The following is a 25,289-nucleotide window of genomic DNA, read 5'->3' as shown; positions in this document are numbered from 1 at the left end:
CAATTCTTTCTCATTTTAACTATCCATTAGCACTGCACCATAGAGTCTACACACCACTTTATGTCAAAGTTGTTTTCTTCTAGGAACACCTTTCCCACAACTTTAGTATGGCACATTCTGCCATCAATGAAATACTTATTGTTCTCATACTTGGATTGTATAATCCTCCCTATCCTTCGTGAGGCATAACACACCTCAGTCCAAATGCTTTTTACCAATTCCTTAGGACCATTCCTTGACTCTACTTAAGTCATTTAACATTTTTGGACTTTACTAATCCAGTGACTTGTAAGGTCTTATTTTTGAGGTGCCAGCTCATTGGAATACAACTTCGTGTATTCATATCCTACTCATAAAGACCATCTTGCAAGTGTTATTCCAACATTTGATTATCTTCCATTCCTTATGGGCTAGGACTATTCGCCCCTATGATAAGAATATTGACTCATCCTCTAAGTATAACCTAACTCCTTGGGTTTGTTCCAGCATTTATAAAAAGTAACCTCGGCTACCATTTCAAGGACTTGTGTCCTCATCCGTATTTGACCTCTCACAGTCATTAATTTTGGTTTCAAATTCATGAGCACAAGCCTCAACTATATAAAGATAATCTTGTGACTCTTTTTATTGTTTTGGAGTCTTTATCTTTCCTGTGATCCCAACTATAGTTGTTTACCACAATTAAATTTTCCTGTTTGCTTAATCAAATGCTCATTTAAATCACATCCTCAACTCTCTGAGGAAAACTTTATATTGTTCCCAAAATCACAAAGTCATTCCATTATTGGCCTTTTTCTATCCACCACCTCACCTACAACTTTACACATGAATTGTAGTGAAGAGTTATGTCTTCCCGACTTGATACTCCTCAAGGATAGGCCCACTCCTAGGACTTTCTGATGCCAATATTAGTGATGATATACTTAGCCACCAATAAAAGTCGAACTAAGGAACATCTTTAATACCAAATTGTAAGTGACTAAATTTTCCATTCTACTTTAGTCACTTAACCGCACCTCTGACCACTTGGAGGAGTCTCACTCACAACCTCCATAAGTCCTATTTCGTACTTGGGGCTTATTATCCCCGAGAATGGCATCCATGCCACTCAACCTTTGCACTTGGTTCAAGTGCTTCACGTGTTTGATCCTATGACTAACACCCCAAGGTACCACCAATATATCAATCTGTTACGTTAAGGCTATACCCCTTCACCTTGGTTACACCGATGGTCTAACACCAATTGCATCATAGTCCCATCTCTCAAAGACTGAGCCATCCATCCATGAGTGATCATCTTAGCTCCACTCCTTAGCATCCTTAGGATGCCTACATACATGGGGAATAGCCTTTCCTAATATCCCTTTTCTGGTCCCTACCAAGTCTTTTTTTGTCCATGGCCGTGTTTGCCAATACTGCCACAGGATCAAGGCCTACAGGCCCGACTACTAAGTCCCATGGTCCTCTGGGACTTTCTCACCATATGAACCATATCCTTAGTCACTACACCAAAGGACTACTCTTCTTCCTTTCCACAGTCTGGGACTTTGATTTGGAATACCGTGGTCTTACGCAAGCCTCATGGGTACTCTCCCCGCCTTCTGCCTTTGGGTGCTTTAGCCATGAGCTTAGAGCGAGGTTTTGTTGAGCCACACCAGGTATCTCATGCTCAAGGAACGAGCACGAAATAAGCAATAAATGAGTCTCTAGAAAAGGGACACAAGAGGACTAACACATGACATATGGAAGTGTTGATATGGAAATCAGATGGACCGAGATGGAGTTTAAGATGGACTTAAGATGGAGTCTGAGATGACTCAAATGGCCCTTGATGAAGACCATGCAATTTTTGGAATGCACTATCATAATCATCAACATATCCGATTGTGCATTTGAAGACATCCAGAAGAATACTCCAATCCTTACGAATGGCCACACTCAAACCATTGTACCATTGCAGCACCGTCCTTTGGAGACATATGGGAAGCTCATGCAAATGTCAAACATCATCCTAAGAATGATATGTGGCAATCACTATAACATAATCAAACCAATGGTACACATCATCCCCAGGATTTCCACAAAAGAATTCCAGCTAAATGCAAAGATTGGCACCAAGAGCAAAAGGAGTTGTACCATTGTTTAATTGCAATCACATAGCATCTAGCAATTGTAGCAACTATTGCTCCAGAGTCAAAGGAAGAAGAGACTGCTACTCTGCCATGAAGATGAATGAAAAGAAAAAAGCAAAAGAAATGAAATGAAAAAAGCTAGAGGGAAAGGGAGATTTAGACAATGAAAAAGCTAAATCTAAACTAGAATCCTAAAAGGAAAGAACAAAAGAAAGGAAATGGAAAAAGCTAGACTAGACAATGCAAAAACTAAATTTAAACCAAAATCCCAAATTTAAGCACTCCTCAGGAACAATTAAAAATGCCTCTCAACTCCACCAATGTGAGTGTATGGAATATAGAAAGGGAATATGCATATTAATTAGCCCAAAAAATCCTAACTTATATACAGGAGTAAGTGGTTTGGATTGAACCAATCTAACAGCATTATGCTAATATTATTATACAACATCATAGCTGTACATTTAAACCTCACAATATTATATTAAAATCTTGTGTGGACCTCATATTTTGTCATTAATTTCATAAATTCCATGAGATTCAAATGTATAAATTATTGAATTCATAAGCTAGTAATATAGAGATTAAGTATTAATATTTCAATATGTAATAAACTATATTTAATTAAGATAAGGATTCTTGATATTGCAAGATTTATAAATATATGTATATGTATGTATGTGTGTGTGTGTATAAAGCAAGTGTCTAAACCCTAATTAATATACCTACTTCTATATCACATTAGAGGAGATGAAAGGCACTGAAATTTATCCATAAAAGACAAACTTTTTTAGTGGTGATTTACTCTAATGTTTGGGATTGTGCCTTTTGTTTTTATTTCTTCATTCTCTTTTAGATTTAGATTTATATTAACTTTTTGCAAGATCTATAATTCTAGCTATTGTTATGCATAGATTTGCTCTTTCTTCTAATCTTCATTGCATTCTCTTTTTTTATTATGCTATGCTATCATCAATTAAAGAGTATATCACTTAAGGCTATCAATACTACTTTGTTAAATTGAACTTTTGGTGTTGTGGTGTTATGGGGTGTGATCATATTAGTGCTATACCAATCTTTAGTGTGTTGTCACCTCTAACTTCCATGGGATGTGATTATATAGTTTATTTTGTTCTCGGTGTTTTGTGATTGTGACATCAATTGGCGAGATATAGACAATGCAGTTTGGTTCTTGGAGAATGTTTAAAGATCAAGTTTATGGGAAAATAATGTTTATGAATTCAAATAGATTCCAGATTATGATGGGGAACTTGATTATTATAGAGATAGTGTAAGTAACCAAAAAGAACAACTTGAGAAATAATCTATTAAGTTCAAATATAAAGGGAAGATTAAAGGTTTTTGAATACTTATGGTTAAATGTCCTCAAATTTAAGTAATACCAAGCTATATGACCTCCCGAGAAGTCCAAATTTAAGAACTTACAGATAGGTTTATAAATGAGTTAAAGATTTTGCAGAGTAAATGTTAATCCTTTAATGTGATATTTGATCCTTTCTATTTATCTTCTACTCTTTCCCAATATTTTCTTATTTCTCAGCTTAAGCCACCTTCTTATATTCTTTGTTATCCTTTCTAGTTATTTCTAATTTGGACTTCTCAGGAGGTCACCCAATTCAATACTAAGGAAGTATCCCAAAACTCTTAACTAATTGGAAAAGAGAATGCATCTAATTATAAAAGAGAGTGCATATTTGTTTATAAGCCCTTTCCTTTTATATTTAAATTTGTATGGATCATCTTTCGAGTTGTTTCCTATGGTTTCTTACACTTTTATGTTTCTCATTCTCAATCCGGTGTTAAGTTGAGTGTTTTCTATCCTTTTCATACTAATTTAGATGTTAAGTATATATGTAAAGCTAAGAATTTTACTTTTGTTTCTTTGGTGGAGTCTTTGATCAATTCTAGTATTGAGTATTTTTTTATTCCAAAGGTTAAGTCACTTTTGCTAGAGTTTTGGGTTAAATGTATATTCCTAATTGTAAGTGTCATTGAGAGCATTTATTTATCATTGTTACTAAGGGGTTTATGTGTTCTTTTGAGAGTGTGAATTTTTCTATTGATTTTTCTGTTTCAAGTGTTGAATTATGTGTTGAGAAGGTTGAACAGTGTAAATCTTTTATATATCTTGTGGTAGTTAAAGCATTTTATCATAGCAGATCCTTTGTTCTCTAAACTTTGAATATGCTTCCTTCTTTTCTCCCAATTTGTACTTTAATAATTGCTAAAAATTCCTCTTTGATACTTTTTTATCCACTTTTTCTTCTTCCATAATATTTTTTCCTCTTTCTAACTTTCTCTTTTTATCTTCAACACTTCAAACTTTTTTTTCTTTGGAAGAGGGGGTAGAGGGGATAAATGGGAGTCCAGCCTCAATGATAGAGTGAGGACAAATGGATATGGTAGTGCAACAAAAACAAATGTCATAAATTGTGGAGTAAAGACAAATATAACAAGTCCAAATAGAACACGTAACCCTAATATAGTGAGGCCAAACATAGATAGAAAAGTGGGGACAAATGCAACAAGTCTAAACAAATCTAGTGCTTCAAAATTTATTTTCCTTCGAGAAGGGGATGACAAAGATGTGGAAAATGAACAGAGTGAGTTTGACTTCCAATATGTAGTGTTAGATGAATACAATGGTTGTAAGTTTAAATTAAAACAGATTTTAGATGTTGACCAAAAGGAAGACATAAAAACAACTTTTGCTTATAGTAGTGAGTTTGAATTAATGGTGGTTGTCAATAGATAAACTTAAAGATGAAATGTATTATTTGCTACAATGGTGGTTTGAGCATATATATAAAGTTGGAATTAATTTATTGGGACTCTATAATTTATTGATGTTTGTGCCATGGCTTTGGATTTTGTTTAAGCCATGGTTATCATCAACTTTGTTAATAGTTTTAAAATAGCTTCAGATTCTTGTGGTAGTTTATAATCACCTAATAAAAGTTTTATATATTCCACTTGACTTATTGTCATTACCTTTTCATCTTCCAAAGGGAAGGATGGAATAAGGTTGTAAGTCTAAGTTTCACCAATAAAACTTGAGGTGAAAACTCTGGTTTTAATCTGTGACCGGCGCCGACCTACATATATATATACATGTATGTATATATACATATATATATATATACATATATATGTATGTATGTATAGGTAATACACTAATTATAATAGCATATGGACTATCTATTTGGGATTGAATTTGATTTATCCATTCTTGTATATAAGTACGGTCTAAACCCCAATTAATATACCTATTCTTATATTTCAAGTATTTATAATATTAATATAATTTTATGTTATATTATATTAGTAAATTTTTTGTTAAATACAATTTCTCAATATTAACTTTAATAACTATTATTTAGAATATTGTTTAATGAAAGATAGAAAATTTACAAAATTAACTTTTTTAACTATAAATAATTTTGTAACTAGAGCTATTAATTAATTTCTTTTTCTTTAAAAATATATCTTATACTTTATATTTACTTAAATTACTCTTTCATTGCATGTAAGATTAAATTTATCTCTAACAAATATATAAGTATATTATACATATAAGCAAATAGAAGTTTAATATAAATAAGTAAATCTATAAAACTATATAATATGTTAGCTGAATTGATAATTTAACTGAGAAAATTGCAATATAATTTTTAAATTTAATTAATTATGATAAAAATTATAAAAGCCTACTTGAGTTCAATCTACAATATATTTTAAAATACTAAAATTTATAAGAAAATAAATTAAATTCAAAGTTAATATTTATTGATAAATAATTTGTAAAATATATTGCAATCCCCTCCACAGCTTTTTTGGCACTTTTTCTGTCAAATCTAAAGTTTAGATTACACATAATTAATAACAACTTTTATTTGGTGGTATTATCCACAATAAAGAACCCTCTTATATTTTAACCATCTTTCATAACTTTACAATACAATTGAAATAATCTTTTACATCAACACAAATTAAAATATGATTAAAGTATAAAAAAAACAGATCTTTTAATTATTAAGCTTTGAAATACTACTATATTTTAAAATTGAAAGAGTGTATGTTTTCTTTTTATGGAATGATGGGAAAGCTATATTAAACTCTAGTTGCTCCAAATATAGCATTAGTTAGGTGTTATATGTTGACAAGGAAACGTAATTTGAAACATGAAAATTCTGAGATAATATGAAATTGACATGCCCAAAGTAACCTTTATTTTGTTGTGTTCCCTAATAGGGAAGAATTCTTTTCTGTCATATGGAGTCCTTGGACACGGGGTTGAGGGAGGCCATCGCTGCATATGAAGAGGGAGACAAAGAGGGGCCATTCCTCGTTGCCCAACAGGTACCATGGGCAGTTTATGATGCTTGGATGGATGGCTTGGAGTGCCACTGGAGATTGCAATACAAGGAAGGCGATGTGTGGATGCACGGGGATCCTTCCATCGTTCACGAGACCGTCTCGCAATGGTTCAACACTCGCATCATCTCGCAGATTTGCACTCTTCCTGGTGTGGACGAGTGTTTAGACGTGATCACGCCCGCCGGAGCTTCGCGCCTTCCAACAGTGACGGGCGACAAGGAACCGGATCAGTGCTATTTCTCCAACTCGGACATGGCGAGAGCGAGGGCCGTGGTCGAAGTGGCGTACAGGAACGAGACGATCGAGACATTGCGAGAGGTGGTGGAGACGTGGGAGCAGTCTGGTTACAAGTTGGTGATCGGTGTCAAAGTTACGAGCGACTGCCAATTCACGTTTCTCGCCAAGGAGGAAGGCAGCCGTGACATGAGGGAGATCATGTTTGGGCCGGAGTTTTGCAAGGCCAGCGAGGGCTTTGTGATCAAGTTTCCCATGTCTCACTTCACTGGAGATGTCAGGGGTGACTACCATATCGAGTTTGATCTGTTTAAGCTGCAACAGTTTATCATCAAAATGATGGACCAAGAACTATCAGCAAGAATGGCTGGAGCGGTGTAATAGAATTTCTTTGATGCAGTGATACTAGATGAATGAAAGCTATTTTCTTTGCAAGTGACCAACAATCAAACATGAGATGGAAGAGATAAATTATAATGAAGAACTTCCAGAGCACTTTGTGCTCCGAGGAGTTCCATGGAAACAATAATTTACCTTAACTTTAAAGTTCGCCTTTGACACTCGGACGAATTAGTTTGATTGCGTTTCCTCAGTTTTTCTGTAAATCCATGGATGGTGAGCAAACAACTAGAAGCTAGTGAAGAGCAACTACTCACAGAACCGGCGGTTTGGAGGTCCCAATGCAGGCCTGTGAGGTCGGCCTTGGAGGAGGAGAGGCACTGCGAGGCTGGGACGAATGTCGCGCGGGTCTGGGAATCGTGGCTCAGGCCGTGGTGGTGGAGTAACCTTCGGCATACATCCATCGCCGACGATCATCTTCTTGAACGATTCCATATCCGTGATTGGCCTTCGGAACGCATCTACCGAGTTCTCCAGGCACTGGTAGATGTACTCGAAGTCCTTGGGTGTCACGGCTTTGGCAGCATTCCGTGACGGATCATAAAAATCCTCCACCTGAAAAACATAAGCGAACGTCATCAGGAGCATGATCATGTTGCGGAAGGCTAAACTTACGCAAATGCAACCATTGTGAAAGCTTGGCCACTTTGAGATCCACTGTGCATGGTAAGTACTCGCACAGAGTCCTTCCTGCCAGAGTGCCTTGACAGCGGTGATCTACGCATTGGAAAACTGAGTGAACACAAATTAGAACTGAGTCCAACACCTTTACAAAGAAGGTCCTAAAGAGCTCGGAGATTCTGTCCATGTTGCGAGCACCAAAGCCCTGAAAAGCTTTGGCGCGGGCACTTATAAACCCGCTGCAATAGGAAGCATCACGTAGGTCCAGTCCTGCAAAAAGCAAGCCGAGTAATGAGAAAATACTAACGAATCTCATCAAACCAACAATATATGAGAGAAGAGAAAACGAGGACGGAGATCTGTGACGAGGACAAAACCTTGCTAAAGAGCACTCAACAATAATATAAAAGTTAAAGAGTGGCAAAAACCTCCAATAATCATAGACAATGGCGGGAGAACTGGAGGGGAGCATGTCTGCAAAGTACGCATGTCAAAAAGCACTCCAAAACAACTCCTTAGACAACCTGACCTGAAGGTGAAATATGGCCAAAAGTGTGATGACATACGAACTCAAGGTACCAGCGCTAGCATCGTTGATCTCGTGAGATTTAGCCCATTTTTTCAGCTGGAACGGAACATCTCAGAAAACGACTGACATTCAACACTTATGGTACCAGTAGACAGAGTGGGCGAAAGCGCTTGTCGATTGAAGATAGAGCAGCTAGTACCAACGATTTTGATGCACCATCTTTGTTGTCTACAGAGAGATCACACTGTATTCCAGTTTTACGGTCCACGAACTTCACCACAGGAACAGTAGCCTTGTAAATGGGCTGTATTTGATCATACCGTGCTGCCAGCCAACAAGAAAACGAGTAAGAATGAATGAAAGACTTTAATCTTAGCTTTACGCTTACCATGCATTGCTTGCAAACTGGTCGTGACCCTTTTCAGAAAGTAGAGTTTTTCTTCTCGGGAAAGAGGGTTCATACGATTCACGTAAAGCGATAGATCGAGATCGCTGTCACAAGTGAATGTGTTGGTTACATATGATCCAAAAGGAGCAACGACGGACGAGCCTGGGGAGAGAAAAAAGAAAAGAAAAAAGATCATCTTCTAACGAAAAGAGAGAGAAGAGAACAGCTGGAGAGAAAAATCACGCATTTTTATGAGAGACACTCACCAGATAAAGTCTGCTTGACAAAGCTGTCGAACGAGGCGACAATAGCTGCTCGGGCGTCGCGATCTTCTTGGGAGGGCTCCAGGTCGCCAAGAATCTCTTCAATCGCCCGGGAGAAGCGAATTTCCTTCTGCGCTGTCCATGAAAAGCTCGCGTTCACGAGTTCCTCAACATCTTGCGCCTTCTTCCGAATCTCTGGAAAGAGGGAAACATCACAACAAAGAAATCCCGTAAAAGGGCCTAGATTTCGCACCTCCCGACGAGAAGAAGCCATTCCCAGGCCAGTGCCCGCCCGACGAGCCCAGCATTCCCTAAAAGCAAGAATCCGATCAGGCAGCAAGAACGCCCCAGCTTCAGAGCTCCAGCGCCGCGCGTGGGAGATTTCCCCGTCTTGGCGTCAAAGGATCATCGCGCCCTCGCCATCGCGCCCCGATCGATCGATGCGCCTCGCGAGGAAATGTGATGTTCCCGCGAATAAGCGCAATAAACCCCACAGGTCGGAGGTTCAAACCAGACCAATAGCTAGCTGACGTGGAAAGCCACCTGTAACTATTTGCTTGTGGCTGACGTGTCAGTATTATAATCACACATTATTGACTAAGATAGTAGGACTTAGAGCTTAGCTATGGCGGATCTATTGGCGGCCGTGGCGGAGTTTGTGGCTGATCCACCTGCTGCAAATCACTCCAATCCTCCATTTCCACAGGTTTTAGTTCCCGGCAGCGATCATCCCTCGCTGGAAGCCCTGGCAGCGGCGATCCGGAAGAACAAGCCCGGTCTGGAATCCCTTCTCGACAGCAGCGGCGCGATCCTCTTCCGGGGCTTCCCAGTGAAGAATGCCGAGGATTTCGCGACGGTGGTGGAGGCGTTTGGATACAAGAGCATGGGATACGAGGCGGGCGCAGCGGCTAGGACGTATATCGTCGGCCCTGTCTTCACTGCCAATGAGCTGCCGCTGGAAATTCGCATTGGATTCCACAACGAGATGGCCTATGTGAGTTGTATCCCTCCCTCCTCACGGATCTTCGCGATTTCTTCGCGATTTCTCACGATTTCTCTTCACGATGTCCTCCCGATCGCGAAGATTTCCCGCTTCTCTTCATGAATCGCCCACGCAACTCGCGATCTTTGTCTTGTTTCTCTCCACAGCTGCCGGATTATCCCGACGTGGTGATGTTCTTCTGCGAGATCGCTCCACCGGAGGGAGGCGAGACGGGGATCGTACAAGGCCGTACGGTGTACGACGCCATGGCCCGCGAGTACCCCGAGTTCGTACGGAACCTCGAGGAGAAAGGCCTCGTCTACTACAACTTTCTCGCCGAGGACGAGTGGAAGGAGAAGTTTGGCACGGATGATCGATCCCAGGCGGAGCTCAAGTAAGTAGCGATCTCTTTTTTTGCTTCTCTTGCTCTCGATCTTCGAGCACCAAAGTGTCTTATCCGGGACTTCCCTGCAGAGCTTCAAAGTTGTCAAAGAAACTACAATGGTTAGACGACGGACGAGTGAAAGTCTACCACGGACCCCGCCCGGCGATCAAGCAGCTCAAGGAAAACTCAAAGACGTGGTTCAACAACATTGGCTCTTCCGATCCCACCATTCCAAACCTCCGGCATTTGGAATATGGCGATGGAACACCGCTTCCACTAGACGCTCTTAAAGCCTCCCTTGCATTTATGAACGACCACCAAGTACCTCACAAGTGGAAGCCAGGAGATGTCATGGTTGTGAACAATCACGCCGTGCTCCATTCGAGGCATCCATCCAAGCCTCCTCGTCGACTGCTTGTATCCATGCTCAAGACTTCCTAAGCTGCAAAAAGTCCAGATTGTATGAGAATAAAACTCTGGGCGACAAAAAAAAAGCCGACTTTTTATGCCACCACGACGCCACCATTTCCAAGAAGAGGCTCTGTCAAGCCTTCCGACGTGGGCTTATGCGTCGCCTTCTCAGCGTTTTGCTTGCAATCTGCCTCTAGGACAAAACGATTCGGGCTACCCCCGGACACTTGGCTGTTTATGTTGGACTTCGCACCAGTAGGCCCCTGACAAGCGAATGCAAACAAAGTAAAGACAGCCACAAGAAACAGCAGAAGAAGCTTACCAAAACACGATACGACGACCCCACTCGACGGACACTAGTGGCGACTTTCGAGACGGATCCAGCAGCAACACGAATTCTGGCACGAAAAACGAGATTTAAGACATGAGGCCGCAAGAAGATGCTTACCTCCTGTGAACATCTACGTATTCGTCAGTTTCATCGACTATCTCCTCCTGGAAATCAGATACAAGAAATCTGTTAAGGCGAAGGTATTCGCAGCTAGGCTTCTTACCTGGAGCAGCTCTTCAATCACGTCTTCCAAAGTGATAATACCTATAACTTCTCCGTCTTCTAAATCATCTCCGGGATCATCTTCATCACGTGAATCTGGAGGCTTTGGTTGAGTTGCATCTACATCAATCGTCGTTTCATTCTTCTCCAAGGCTGCCTTTCCATTTTCATCGTCATGCTGCTTGGGACCGTCCGACCAGCGTTCCTCGTGGTTCACATTATGTGTGTGATGTGCAGTGTGCCTTGGCTTCCTTTTCATCTTCGCTTTCACCACAGCTGCCATGTGGCTGTTTCCCTTCTGGAACTCGTTCAGGATATCGTACAAAGGCATGTCCGCAGGTACTCTGAGCAGAAACCCCCAATTGTACCTTATACAAAAGTAAAACTAAGTACCTTGGTATCTTTCGTATGGACACAGCACTGACAGGCGTTTCGGCTTCAGGCCGAACTGTCAATAGGCTTTTCACCTAAAAGAAAGCGGAAAAACATCGATGTGATATGAACAAAAATATATCAAGTCGATTACCAGCAACAGTCCGATGATGTTACGAGGGCTTCCAGCAAAAACTGGCACACGACTATGACCCCGAGCAAGTATCCGTCCCATTGCTTCCCTGGAGAGGACAGACATATTATCAGCTTCATGACAAGACAATTGCAATAAAATACCAATCAAGTTTGGAGTTAACTTCAAGAGAGAATGTAGACTCAACAGGTGTCATCGCTTCTTCTGCAGTCTAGACGAAGCCGATCGGCATATTAGCAAGTGTTAACATCGAGAAAAGCTCAAACCTTTTCAGTTAAGTCCAAAGCTCCGCTGATTATAGTCGCTTCATCGTGAGTGAGCTCACCGCCTCTGCCTGCCTAGCTTTTGCATAGAAATGTTAACATCCTGACATCAGTTGCTAAGCCAAGGCAACAAAATCGCGTGAAATGCCTTACATCCATCGCATGAATGGAGACAAGGGCCTTCAATTGTGGGCGACGAAACAAGGAGTCGTGAGGTCCGAGTACAGCATCCAGCAACTGCATGATCAATGTTAACGGATAAGAAAAAGAGCCTCGTCGTGCATACCTTCCCAACGGGATAAGAAATTGGATAACAGACCACCATCAATACTTTGACAAGCCAGACGAGATTCGCACCGATAGCGAGCCCATATCGAGCACAAATGGCTTGAGGAAGAACCTGGAGTTCACACGTTGGGAATCGCAACCAAAGAATACGGTGAAACACAAACCTCTCCAAACGCAAGCACAAATGTAACGGATAATATGACTGCTGTGACAGGATCGAACATCTTGTCCAGGAAAATTGGCAGAGCCTGCAAGAAATTGGCATCGAAATCATTCACCATCAAAGAAAAAAACCATTTTTTCTCACTCACCTCCATGGCAGCTGAATTGCAGAGAAGTAAAGTCACCAGGAGCTGGTGCTGCTTTTGAACCACTGGAAAGATTGCCGCTGGAAAAAGAGATGTTATACGAAGCAAAAGTGGAAGTAAAGTGGAAGTAGGAAACTCACCCGCTTGACGCTTCTCCTTGGGAGTACCACTTCTTTGTAGAACTTCCAGGTCCACCACGCCTAAGCTCATGAGTCCCAGCGTGAGACCAGACATGAGCCCAGCAAACACAACCAGGAAGGTCGAGATCCCGGCATAGATATACCACAATCCCGTCCCAAATGGCACATCCTCGGCACGTAATCTCGTCGATGTAGCCAAAACCATCACGGAAAGAATCCTCATCAGCTTCGTCATCTCAATCGATCGATCCGCGAAACCCTTCTTGCTCGCTCGCAGCGCTACAGCATCAACACGTACCGGCGTGGCGCGCTGCCAGTCCGCCGCATTTGGATGGACGGATCGGCGACGCCCTAGGCGCTTGCATCGCTCGGGGAAATCCAAGCTCCTGGGAAGGCTCTAGCACAAATCTTGCAAGGAGTAATAAAAGCCCTCGTCCACAACAAGGGAGGAGAGAATATGTCCCGGCCGTCGATTCCCGCCACGTTCTCTCCATGTGGCGGAATTTCAACCGTCTCAGCTAAACACGATTAACAACATAATTATCAATAAACAGTATTTTCATTTTCTTTCAAACGTTGTCCGAGGGAGCGATCAACTGTTGACAGACGCGCGTTTGACCATGGACTTGACCCAATCCAACGGCGGAAGAGGTCTCGCCAAGTCCATCCGCGAGAGATGGAAGCTTACCTAGGCTATAGAGCGCCACTGGGACGAGCAGCGCCAATCCCCTGGAATCGCCGTTATGGGCTGCCTCTGGTCGTGCGCCAAGCAAACTAGCGGTAGGGTTGGAAGCTCTCACGAGGTGAATCGACAGCCACTCGCGCCCAATTCCTCTTCAGGCGGGCTCTCAATCGCCATCCCGGAAGACCCTCTCCCCAATTCCCACTCCAAATCCAGCAGCCCCGGCAGTGGCGCCCCCGAATCCCCTCTCCACTCCCCCTTTCGCAGCGACAATCTGGCCAGCCTCAACTGGGCGATAATCTCGCGGAGGAAGAAGGCCAATGCATCGAGCATCACGCGGATCGTGAATAACAGCGATGCGCAGATCAAAATCCACGAGAAGCACCGCGAGGTGTGGGGGCGGCTGCTCTTCTCGATCGATCCGGAGAGCAGCGTGGTCGTCCAGCCGAATATCATGGCCGGGACGTTTGTGTGGATGGAGGTGGTGTGGGGAGACGAGGGATTGCCCGTGATCCCGCCGCTGCGCATCGATTCGGACGAGCTCCCCATGCATCGAGAGTTTGTGATTAGCGGGCATGGAGGCAGTCTCTCCTTGCAGAAATTTCCAGCGCCCAGATGACGTTGACCGAGTAAAACTTCTATGGTTTTACCTTTTACGCACTAAAGAAAAATTTCAATGTATTTATCTTTGGTTGCTTGCATGGTTTTTTATTTCGCTGAGATAAAAAAAAAACACAGTGGAGTTTGCGAAACTCCATGATGGATTCTTTTGGATCCTTGTAAGTTTGTGAATAAATTTTTTAAACCTTCCAGGTTCTAGAACTCCTTGACTGTCAGCCATGGAACCTCCATTCAAGCGTAAATTCAACCATAAGTTCCATAGAACTTTTAAATGGATGATGAGCACTGAAATCTTCACAACTTATTAGAAAGGCTCGCGTTTTTCTCTGTGTTGGCTTATGACATTACGAAAGACTTGACTTTCAAGTCAACACGAAACCTCCCGGATGTTCTTCGCTCCTTCCGGATGTACTTGACTTTTCTTGCTTCTTCATCTCACACTTTGAGAATCTCCAGCGCTGTTCCAGCGCCCTGGACGATGATCTTCTTGTACATCACGAAATCAAAAGGCTCGATCCAGATTGGACGAGTTGTCATAGGCTTGCCGGAGCGATCATCCAGCACCAAGACTTCCACCCGGGTGTAAGTCTCGGCTCCATCGATCAGGCACTCCGGCGAGAGGCGCATGGTCTGGAGAGGATCCAGCCGAAACAAGTTCCTCTTCCAGACCTCCCTGTTCTTCTCGAAGAAGAGAAGCGTCCTGCCGCTTCGATTCTCGACCTCTGCGAGCGTACCTCTCTGGCCACCGCGATCTGCTGCGAAGGAGCTCCAAACCTTTCCTAGCAAACCTCCGACTCCCGCCTTGCTCGACGATGGCGACCGAAGCTCCAAATTCTCTGGATCCGCCAATTCTTTAGAGGAGCTGCAAAGGAACAGGCAGCACATTGTTGTGAGGAGGAGGAGGTCGTAATGAGAAAGAGAGAGCGATTTCTCCCATACCTGGAGTTTTAATGGCAAGATCTCAAAACCCAGAAACCAGAGTCACGCGGCAACGCTGAAAGATACTCCATTATCAAACGGAACATCCCGTGCAACTCTGTCAACTTGCACGTAGGGTCACCACGGACCCACGGCAACATCAATCCATCTTCACACCAACAAAGACTTTCTACCAGCTGCCAACTCAACGCGAACAAAACAACCCAGCAAGAAAAAAAGAAAGAGAGAAGACGCCCTCCCGACGTCCGTCACAAGCGAAGGATGAATCAAGATGGAAGTAGCACTAGCGTTCTTCTGGCTGGTAAGTAGCGTTCTCACAGCAAGTGTCCTGCACCAGCGCTCCGAGAGAAATAGTTTTTCCAGCTTCATCGGTGCCTCCTCAACTCGTCAACTTCGCCAAGCTCCAGGGAGCCTCTTCTTGGTACAAGATCAGTCCAGCCTTGGCGCTCGGTTCTCTGAGAAGCCAATTATGTTCCAGAATTGCCTTCTGGCATTGAGGGAGGAAGATGCCTTTGACACGGTACACTTGATTGTGATGCTCACAGAGTGAATTCCCCGTTGCCATCGCCTGGGAGTTCCACTGCGTTGTAAAACGTCTTGCACTGCTTGCATTCCACGCGGAGTGCTTCCTTCTTGGCTCAAACTTCGGCACAACTTATCTTGGTCCGACTGATTGCTAGATGTGGTTCTCTGTTTCTTCAGCGCGCGTCTGCAAGTTCTCAGCCGCGATTCTCTTCATGGCAATCTCTCGAGGAGCGAGGATCTCTGCCACCATCGTTTTCGGCTGTGGTGCTCCAATTATCCTTAGAACTGGAGCCCCGAACGCCACGCTCTTGGTCTTCAAAAGCTCGTCACGCTTCCTCTTTGTCATCGCCACGGCAAGAGCTTACTTCTCCTGGGGCATCCCGCTCCGCCACAAGAATTTCCTCCCATCGCCCCTCCTTCACCTCCCAATCTCACCTCATGCCGCTGGATCATCGACTGCTGCCAAGCCGGGTAGAGATTCTGACCTCTATGTGCTCCTTCGTCTGGCAGATCGAGGCCAGAAACAAGGTTGCTCCAGGCGCCAGAGCAATCCGCCATAGCCCAGGGCGTGGCAATTTTGACAGAAAAAAAACTCACACTTTACACTATCCAATGGAAAAAGAGTATTTCAACTTAAGTAATTCTACTTGACTTTCATGTTTGTCTCCCTGATTTAAATACTTGACTTTTCATATATTTGACCTTAACGTGTCCGGACAATTATCTTCAGATTGGACGAATTGTCACGGAGCGGTCTAGAGAGGATCCACTAGGTATGAAAGATTTCAGACCTGTTCTTAGAAGCAGCCGCTTCGATTCTCTCTGTCCATTGCGATCTGAACCTCACTCCCGCCTTGCTGTCGAAGCTTCAAATTTTCTGGATGGCTGCGAAGAACTTGTAATGAAAAGAGTTAAAAGTAAGATCTCAGAAGAGAAAATTTTCGTAGTAACTTCTCCAGCTTATTTACCTTGGGGCTTAATCCACGCCGCTCTCAAAGCGAACGGCCGCTCCCGCTTGCGATTTGCTTTTATGTTGACGTGTTTTTGGACCTGGGCCTGTGACAAGCGTACACTCAGAGAAAACTCCAACCGAGGCCCCACGGCAACATTACCACCAACAAAGACTTCCTACCAAGCCAACGCAAAACAACCAAGCAAAACAAAAGACGACGTCCTCCTTCGTGAAGGATGAATCAAGATGGAGCTGGCCGTGGCGTTCTTCTGGCTGGTAAGTAGTCTCCACTGCTCAATCATCTCAGCACAGCCTCACCTGGCCCTCCTAAACGACGCCACAATCGCACAATCCGGGGATCTCTGGCTCACCTCGGACCAATCTCCCAGAAGCACGGGCCGAGCAATGCATAATCGAGCAATTCAGATCTGCAACACCACCGCCGGCTTCTCGACAAGCTTCGTCTTCTCCATTCAAAACTCCACCGCCACTCGCGGCGATGGTCTCGCCTTTATCATCTCCGGGAATCTCTCGCCTGCGCCACCCGGCAGCTCGGGTTCCTGGCTCGGCCTCTTCGATCCCGCCATGGACAGGGAGCGGAGCAACAAATTGGTAGCGGTGGAATTCGATTCGGTCCATAATCCCGAGCTCCAGGACATAAATGACGATCACGTCGGCGTGGATATCAACCAGATCCGGTCCCAGGTGAGCCCGACTTTCGAATCGGACGCTGGGAACAGGGTGGATTTGCACGATTCGTCCGCCAACGTGAGCGCGTGGATCGAGTATGACGCGGTCAAACACTCGCTGGTCGTGTTCGTCGCCAGGAACTCGCGGCGGCGACCGGCGGCGCCGCTGGTGCCGCCACAGCCCGTGAACCTGTGCGAGGAGGCGGCGGTCGAAGGGGCGGTGTTCGTGGGCTTCTCTGCCGCCACTGGGGATCTCAGCCGGGACGTGCACATCGTCCACGCCTGGAATTTCTCCGCCCCGGATCTACGTTTTAGTAGAGAGAACTTCACGGGCTTAAGTGGCTCATCGTCGCCACCACCTAGAGGAGGAGGAGGAGAAAGCGGAGGAGATCATGATCAAGAGAAGAATGGATCCAGAACAAGGGTCGTGGTGATCGTCAGCGTGGTTTTCTCGCTCTTGCTGCTGCTGGTGCTCGGCGGGATCTTTCTTATCTGCAAGAGAATGCGTTTGTTCTCGGCTGGCGGTGATGGATCATCGGACGATGTGATCTTGAGAGGGCGGAACCTGGAGCAAAACATCGGGATGCCATCCGAACTCTCGTACCGCGACCTCAAGTCCGCCACCGCCAACTTCGATCCCAAGAATCTCCTTGGCAGCGGCGGCTTTGGCAACGTCTATGCGGGGCTCCTCCCCGGCGATGGATCTCCAGTGGCAGTGAAGAGAATCGGCGAGAACTCCCGGCAGGGCGAGCGCGAGTTCCTGGCCGAGGTGGAGATCATCACCAAGCTCTCGCACCGCAACCTCGTCCACCTCCGCGGCTGGTGCTGCCGATCCAGAGAGCTCCTCCTCGTCTACGAGTTCATGCCAAACGGCAGCCTCGACAAGGCCATCGCCACGAACTCGTCCCTCGAGTGGAGCAAGCGCTACGAGATCATCTGCGGCCTCGCGGCGGCGCTGCTCTACCTCCACGAGGAATGCGAGGAGAGGATCGTCCACCGCGACATCAAGCCCAGCAACGTGATGCTCGACGCGGGATTCAACGCGCGACTGGGCGATTTCGGCCTCGCCAGGCTCATCGATCGCAGGCGCGAGGCGAGGACGACCGCCATCGCGGGGACCTTCGGCTACCTCGCACCGGAGCTTAACATAACCGGGCAGTGCACCACCGCCTCGGACGTCTATAGCTTTGGGATCGTGCTGCTCGAGGTGGCCAGCGGAAAAAAGCCATTCTTTGACGATTACACCGTCTTGGGCGAGTGGATCTGGGAGCTGTATCGAAAGAGGAGCCTGGTTGAGGCCGCGGATCCAGCGCTGGGAGGGGTTTTCGATGGTGGGGAGATGGAATCGGTGCTCACAATCGGGCTGGCGTGCTCGGATCCAAGCCCCAGGAACCGGCCCACGATGCGCCAGGTGGTGAATTCGCTCAAGGGCAATGCGCCAGCGCTGCCGGAGCTGCGGCGATCGCGCGAGGTTTTGGAGTTTGATCGTAGCGTTTCAATGAGCGCTAGCTCCGGGAGTTTCCCTTTCCCGACGTTCACGAGCTCGTCCAATCAACCCTAAACAGACTATTTCTATGGAGTTTAGAAGCTCAGTTTTTTTTTCTCATCAAATTTTTGTATGGTTTCACAAAATGGAAAAGATGGTTTAATGATGCATAAAATTTCAAGGTAGTAAAGTAGCCTTTTCAAACTCATTTTCCACAGTACAAAGAAATTAAGAATTGCCCTGCTGCAAAAGGAATTTCAGTCTATTAATCAAAAGGATGTTTTTGAAGAATCAGATCTTGCATAGTTTACTGGTTCACATTGGGTATATAAAATTAAGTTTAATGCTTGTAGCATATTTAATTGTTAGAAAGCTCACTTAGTAGCACAAAATTCTTCCCAAAAGTATTTGACACATATTTCTAGTAGTTAAGATGACAAGCCTTTATATTTTGCTAGCATTTCCTCACTTTGTATCACAAATATCAAAATAACATTTCTTAATGTTAGTTTGGAAGGTATGGAAATTAAAGAAAGTATTTTATGGCCTTAAACAAGCCTCTAGAGTTTAGTTTCATCATAATGTCCTTCTCAAGTCTCATAACTCTTATATGCTCATTGTAGTATTATATGCTGAGTGATTAGCAACTTATTAGTTTATTTACTGTTTTAAGCTATTTTGAGTGGAGGATTTAGGTATTGCTTTAGCTTGGAAATTTGTCATGATAAGACTTCAGATTTTTTGAAAAAAATATTTTCATGACATTCTAGAGTAATTTAACATGGTTAATTGCTGTGTTTATGCAACTAAACACTATTCTCTCTAAGAAGTTAAGCTTTAATAGCTTCCATGTCATTTAGAAGCCTTATTGCAATCTTATGTATGATATGGTATGATATGGTGCTCACAACTTGGGCTTTCTCTACTATTCCTCTAAACCAGTTTTTAGCAAATCCAAGCAAACTACATTGGTAATTAGCCAAATTTATCCTATAGGACAAAAGATTTCACTTAACTCATGGAGGAGTTGCAACATATAGCATCTCATTTGTCACCATTCTATAATATTAGCCTCATAATGATTATAATACATGCTATTTCTAACCTGAAAGGAGATTCTTTAGCTTCATGATTTCCTCCTTAATCTTGGGTAACCTTTCTTGCCTCTCTACATGGAAAACAAAGATGGAATCATGGTGCACAAATGGAGTGCATTACCATTATGCATGTGAATTAGTCCAAGAATAAATTCTTAAGCTTTACTACTGATCAACAAAGTAACTTCTTCACAAAGCCTTTTACCAAATAAACTTTCAAGGGAATGGTGGTTGATTGAGTTTTGCATCATTCAAGAGTGTGTATTATTAAACTCAACACACATAGTATATTTAGCTATAAAAGTAATGACTTATATTCACAATAGTGTGCACAAAGTAAAATTCTTTGTGTTCGTGTCAAGCTTTCTTCTTGGACTTTGACAGAGCATCACTATGGAAAAAGAAAGCTCCATAAAATTATCAATGTGGTCAATGAGTCTTGAACCCATGACTATAATATTACCAGCTTAGTTTTTAATTAGAAGAATAAATAAATATTAGAGTAAATATTGAGAATATTGTCACATATTACTTATGGGATTTGAATTCAAAACATATTATATGTATATAGATAAGCATTTAATACAAAGATTATGTTTCTAAGTTAACTAGGAGGGGAGTCTTTTATTATTTTATTATTTTATTAATAATTTTATTGTTTTTCCATCTCTTGGCAACAAACTCCTTATAGTTTAATCTCTAAAAATTATATGGATTGAGTATGATCTCTAAAGATTATATGGATTGCGTAAGTCATTTATGACTTGTAAAAATGTGTTAAAACAACTCACCACATTCGAGTATTAAGGTGAATCTATAAGAATGTAAGCTCTTAAATTTAAACTTCTTGGGAGGTCATCCATCCTAGTATTATTCAAACCGAAAAACATTTAACTCAAAATATCCCAAGACCCTTAACCAATTTGAAAAAGGGATACACTCTTTTTCATGGGCCCTATCCTTTTATATTTGAACTTTATAAATTGTCTCTTAAGTTTTTTTTTTTGCTTGGTTACAAGGATGGGTAAACTATTGAATGTCTTATGAAACTCAGCATGGCCTAGTATCATGGAGAGTTACATGTGGTGAAGGCATTCATGATATAAAGACTAAACATTTGGAATCTAGTGAGGGATTATTTGAAACAGGTTTAACAAAGGTAAATTAAATATACAAACTAATAATATAAAGATATAAAGTTCTAACTTAGAGAGAAGGTGTGGTTGAACACCAAAAACTTAAGGTTACTAAATGGAATCAACTTAAGATTGACCCAAAGTTAATGTACATATATTCGTAAAATGAAATGATTTTAAGTTCTTTAAGTAATTTAGTAAGGTGGTTTATTGTTTTAAGCTTTTCCAAGAAATAAGGAAAATACACACTATATTCCATGTGAACTTACTTAAACTATACTTTGAGGACCCACTTCACAAAAACTAAGTAAAGTTATTCAAGGGGAAGAGGAATATGAAGTTAAAGTTATCCTCAATATATGTAGGAACAAGCAAAAAATATATGAAGTGAAAGACTTCCATGTGTATTTTATAAAGTAATATAGGAACCAAAAAAGAACCTAGTGAATACATGAGATCTAATAAAGGAATTTTTACAAGGTAAAACTTTATGTATTTATACAAAATTTAATTAAAGTATCAATACTTATATAGTGCTTCCAACTTTCAACTTGTGATAACTTACAAGTTTATTAATAACGTACCTAGTATAGAACATTCCTTAATTTCATAAAGGGTTGGAAGCATTATATAAATTCAAATTTCAAGTCATCCCTATAAGTAACCAAAAGGAATGACTTGAAAGACAAAATATAGAAGGAAAGGGCTTATGGACAAAAGTGTACCCCTTTTTTTAATTAGTTAAAGGTTTTAAGATACTTAGGGTTAAGCGTCCTTGGATTTTAATAATATTGGGTTGGGTGACCTCTCGGGAAGTCCAAATTCAGGAGTTTATATTTAGTATTAAAAAGGTCTCAAGTCTGACTCTATTGATGATCTATAAAGGCTCAAATATAGAGAGAAAGGTAAGAGTGCACTGTAAGGAACGAACTCGCCGAGGTGTCGTAGGCTAAAAGAACCCCGAAAGCATGACCAAAATGACAAAGAGTTCATCGGATAGGACCAAGTCGAAGATCGAGTCCAAGACCAACTAGGAGACCGAGTTCGAGATAGAGTCCAGAATCGAGTCCGAGGCTGACTCGGGGACCGAGTTCGAGACCGAGTTCGAAACGGAGTCCGAGATCCGAAATCGGGTCCGAGACCGAGTCCGAGGTCGAGTCCGAGGTCGGGTCCGAGATCGGGTCCGAGATCAAGTCCAAGATCAGGTCCGAGATCGAGTCCGAGATCGAGTCTGAGACCGAATCCAAAGTCGAATCCGAAATCAAGTCCGAGATTGAGCCAGAGACTAAGTCCAAATACTAATACGGGTACTAAGGGAGGCTTGGGGTGAAAGCCCAAAGCGTGTGTCCCTCAAGGGGGGGGGGGCTGTGGGGGGTTCCAAAAGTATAGTAGGGATAGTGAGGTCCAGGAACCAGTTTTGAAGGGACTCTTCAGTGGGGCTTCCAAACCGACTTGAGGTTGAGACTGGGACCGAGGGGCCTTGGGTGGGAGTGAGCATGGACTTGGTTGGTGCCGGAGGGGCCATCCAAAGAAGTGCTCAAGATGTAGCGCACCTGAATTTGGAGCCGAACTCCAAGCCTGTTGCGCTACGAAACGAGGGTCCGGTGCAATTCCACGAGCACCAGCTCCCCGTATCCAGCACCTGCACGCAAAATGGTGTCAGACGGAGTCTGGCACAATTTTGGCATACCGGTGGCCTAACGCAAGGAGGAAGGTACTCCACTGACTAGAGCAGCGTGGAGCTTGGGCTTAGACCCAAGCCGGACGCAGAACAAGGAGCGACACAACCCAGCGGGAGCCAAACTAATGTCTCAGGTGGTCGGACATGCATTCCAACCACTATCCCTACTATACATTTGGAACCCCCCACAGCCCCCCCCCCCTTGAGGGACACACGCTTTGGGCTTTCACCCCAAGCCTCCCTTAGTACCAGGAGTTAGTCTCTGGGACAAGTCCGAAACTTACTAAATATGGAATGTCCTTAGATTGCGAATTTGGACACGGGACGAACACCATTGTGTTCAGGCCGATCTCTACATTCCGTAGATATGCCAAATGAGCTAATCTAGACACTTTCCATAAATAGCATTTGGGACCGAAATGAGACCAACACAAAGGGCGTGATAGCGAGAGTGTTTGGCAGACACGGTAAGCTATCATCCAGCGATATTGAGGGACTAGTCTCAATATGTGAGGGTTCTTGCCAAGCCAGTGCAAGACAGAGCAAAAGAGAACTAAGAGCCAGGCCGAGAATGCTCAGCTAGAAACACATAGGAGTTCCTACCTTATGTCCATCTGGCTAAGTACAGATGCTAAGCCTAGTAAACTAACACTTGGACAAGAGGGGCCAATAAAGGGAACCAGCAGCACCGACCTCCTGCCGTAATGGCAGTAAGGAGAGAGTGTCCGTAAGGACCGGTCGACAAATATCTTTCGATACCCGAAGTCACATTCGTGACACTCTCCCCCCCTTGGGGAAGATCGACGTCCTCGTCGATGCATACCCGAGTCTAGCAAACCGTCAAGGAAACAACTCCGAAAGTTAACGGAAAGCACACTATGTGGGAAACGCACCGACTTAAATGAGTTATGGAACGACCTCTCCTCTACGTCCAAAGACGTTAAAACTCAGACACCCTCCGGCCGTCACCAACAAGGAAATGACTAGCAAAGTTAGCCACCCTTGCTGCTCCGAGTACCACTCGGCTTACAAAGGAATGATACATCCCTGCCCGCAGGGACATAGGAAGAGGGCCAGAGGCCCAACTTTCCCTGAGCAAGAAATCAACCCCGTCGGGAAGATTTAGATAACTACTATAAACTGGCAGATTAAGTTGTTTACACGACCACGCCCCTTTTCGAAAATGAGACATCGAGAGAGAGGCGGGGACTTGTGATCAGTCTATAATAGTTATCCCCATGGTTATGGATTGGACCCATGCACCGAAGTGCCGAAGTCAGCCTGCCAAAACTAACCCAAGTACTAATGAACGAGAGAAACGACACTTTGATTATAAAAATATAGTATTTTATTAATTTGCAAGATTTATTACAAGATTTACAAAAGCTAGTTTTTATTACGATTCTCATACTCCGTGACAAGCTCACGAGCATGTGTAAGATTCCCAAGAGGTTCCCAAGTTGATTCACAAGTCGGGTAACCTTTCCACTTAACGAGATATTCCTTCGCATGAGCCCGTCTCCGAAATCGAGAATCTAAGATAGATTCAGCTTCATACTCTGGTTCACCATCCACGATTACTGGCGGAGGACGCAAATCCATAGAGCGTTCCACAGCAGCATGATATGGTGCCAGTAAACTGACATGAAACACATCATGTAGCTGAGATAACTCATCCGGAAGATCCAACTTATAGGATATATCACCAATGCGTTTCAACACCCGATAAGGTCCAACATATCGCGGTAACAGCTTCCGAGACAAAGATCCCTTAATGTTCAAGTTCCGGGAAGATAGCCACACCTGATCTCCCACTTGATAGGATACATCCCGACGATGCTGATCCTTATCACGTCGATACCTATCTTGAGCTTTGCTCATCGCCTCAGTTGCTCTAGACCAACCTTGACGTAGCTGCTCCGCATAAGTCTCAACGGCCGGGACCAACACCTCGGACATTGGTTTCGGTACAACAATCTGTTGAGGAACCCCACGAGCATTCCCTTGCAGCATCTCCCATGGAGAACAGCCTATAGCGCTGTGAAATGTGTTGTTATAACATATTTCTGCTGTATCCAAATGCTCGACCCAGTCGCGTTGGTCCGCCGCGACATAGTATCGCAGATAATCCTCAACTTGAGCATTCACACGTTCGGTCTGCCCATCAGTCTGAGGATGATAAGCCGTACTAAACTTTAACTTGGTACCAAATAACTGGAACAGTCTGCCCCAAAAATTCCCTGTAAACCTCGAATCCCTATCCGAGATCATCTCTTCAGGAAGACCACGAACTCACACTACTTCATGGAAAAAGAGCTTTGCTGCTTGTTTCGCGTTCACTGTTCCCACAGTTGGAATGAAATGTGCAATCTTCGACAACCGATCCACAACCACCATCAAAGTATCATAACCCTTAGACTTCGGCAAGCAAGTGACGAAATCAAGTGTCACACTTTGAAATGGCCATGCCGGTGCTGGAATGCACTGCAACTTTCCAGCCTGCTTCTCAGCTTTGCGCTTACATTGCTGGCATATAGGGCAGGAACGGACATAGTCCGCTACATCACCTTCCATACTAGACCAGAAAAATCCCTTTTTCAACGAAGCTAGCGTTTTTCGCTGTCCACCATGTCCCGCTGCTGGAACATCATGATGTTCCCG

At 43.6% G+C, this 25,289-nt stretch overlaps 4 protein-coding genes and 1 long non-coding RNA gene across 6 annotated transcripts; 3 read left to right on the top strand and 2 right to left on the bottom strand.

The window, feature by feature from the left end:
- Nucleotides 1-7,142: 7,142 nt before the first annotated feature.
- On the bottom strand, nt 7,143-9,810 carry LOC9652878 (protein HESO1). 2 transcript variants are annotated; one of them, XM_002993163.2, is made up of 10 exons: nt 9,218-9,810; nt 8,968-9,159; nt 8,702-8,863; nt 8,459-8,637; nt 8,314-8,409; nt 8,213-8,258; nt 7,930-8,054; nt 7,779-7,880; nt 7,421-7,718; nt 7,143-7,362 (listed from the first exon to the last, which is right to left on the bottom strand). In XM_002993163.2, coding segments are annotated over exons 1-10 (1,257 nt in total). In that variant the 5' UTR covers nt 9,273-9,810; the 3' UTR covers nt 7,143-7,360. The 2 variants fall into 2 exon arrangements, with proteins under 2 accessions (XP_002993209.2, XP_024522649.1); XM_024666881.1 differs by having other exon boundaries at nt 8,968-9,810.
- On the top strand, nt 9,590-10,782 carry LOC9652858 (clavaminate synthase-like protein At3g21360). The gene is made up of 3 exons (XM_024666924.1): nt 9,590-9,958; nt 10,114-10,340; nt 10,421-10,782. Exons 1-3 carry the CDS (start codon nt 9,590-9,592, stop codon nt 10,770-10,772), a joined length of 948 nt encoding a protein of 315 aa, XP_024522692.1. The 3' UTR covers nt 10,773-10,782.
- Nucleotides 10,525-13,219, bottom strand: LOC9652857 (DUF21 domain-containing protein At4g14240). Its single transcript, XM_002993162.2, has 14 exons — nt 12,821-13,219; nt 12,684-12,760; nt 12,537-12,620; nt 12,371-12,484; nt 12,238-12,321; nt 12,088-12,159; nt 11,965-12,032; nt 11,822-11,909; nt 11,689-11,762; nt 11,297-11,639; nt 11,191-11,237; nt 11,065-11,140; nt 10,832-11,005; nt 10,525-10,773 (listed from the first exon to the last, which is right to left on the bottom strand). The coding sequence occupies exons 1-13, from the start codon at nt 13,053-13,055 to the stop codon at nt 10,835-10,837; spliced, it is 1,533 nt and encodes a 510-aa protein (XP_002993208.2). The 5' UTR covers nt 13,056-13,219; the 3' UTR covers nt 10,525-10,773; nt 10,832-10,834.
- A 2,061-nt stretch (nt 13,220-15,280) lies between these two features.
- Nucleotides 15,281-15,728, top strand: LOC112343439. Its single transcript, XR_002991274.1, has 2 exons — nt 15,281-15,363; nt 15,426-15,728. It is a non-coding gene; the product is annotated as an uncharacterized LOC112343439 (long non-coding RNA).
- Nucleotides 15,729-16,701: 973 nt separating this feature from the next.
- On the top strand, nt 16,702-18,889 carry LOC9652876 (L-type lectin-domain containing receptor kinase IV.2). Its single transcript, XM_024666880.1, has one exon. The coding sequence runs from the start codon at nt 16,786-16,788 to the stop codon at nt 18,787-18,789; it is 2,004 nt and encodes a 667-aa protein (XP_024522648.1). The 5' UTR covers nt 16,702-16,785; the 3' UTR covers nt 18,790-18,889.
- The last annotated feature ends 6,400 nt before the right edge of the window (nt 18,890-25,289 follow it).

This window comes from Selaginella moellendorffii, unplaced genomic scaffold, assembly GCF_000143415.4.
Source record: "Selaginella moellendorffii unplaced genomic scaffold, v1.0 SELMOscaffold_150, whole genome shotgun sequence".
Taxonomy (NCBI): Eukaryota; Viridiplantae; Streptophyta; class Lycopodiopsida; order Selaginellales; family Selaginellaceae; genus Selaginella; species Selaginella moellendorffii.
Note: the sequence above shows the minus strand (reverse complement) of the source record. Positions and strands in the feature narration are given on the sequence as shown.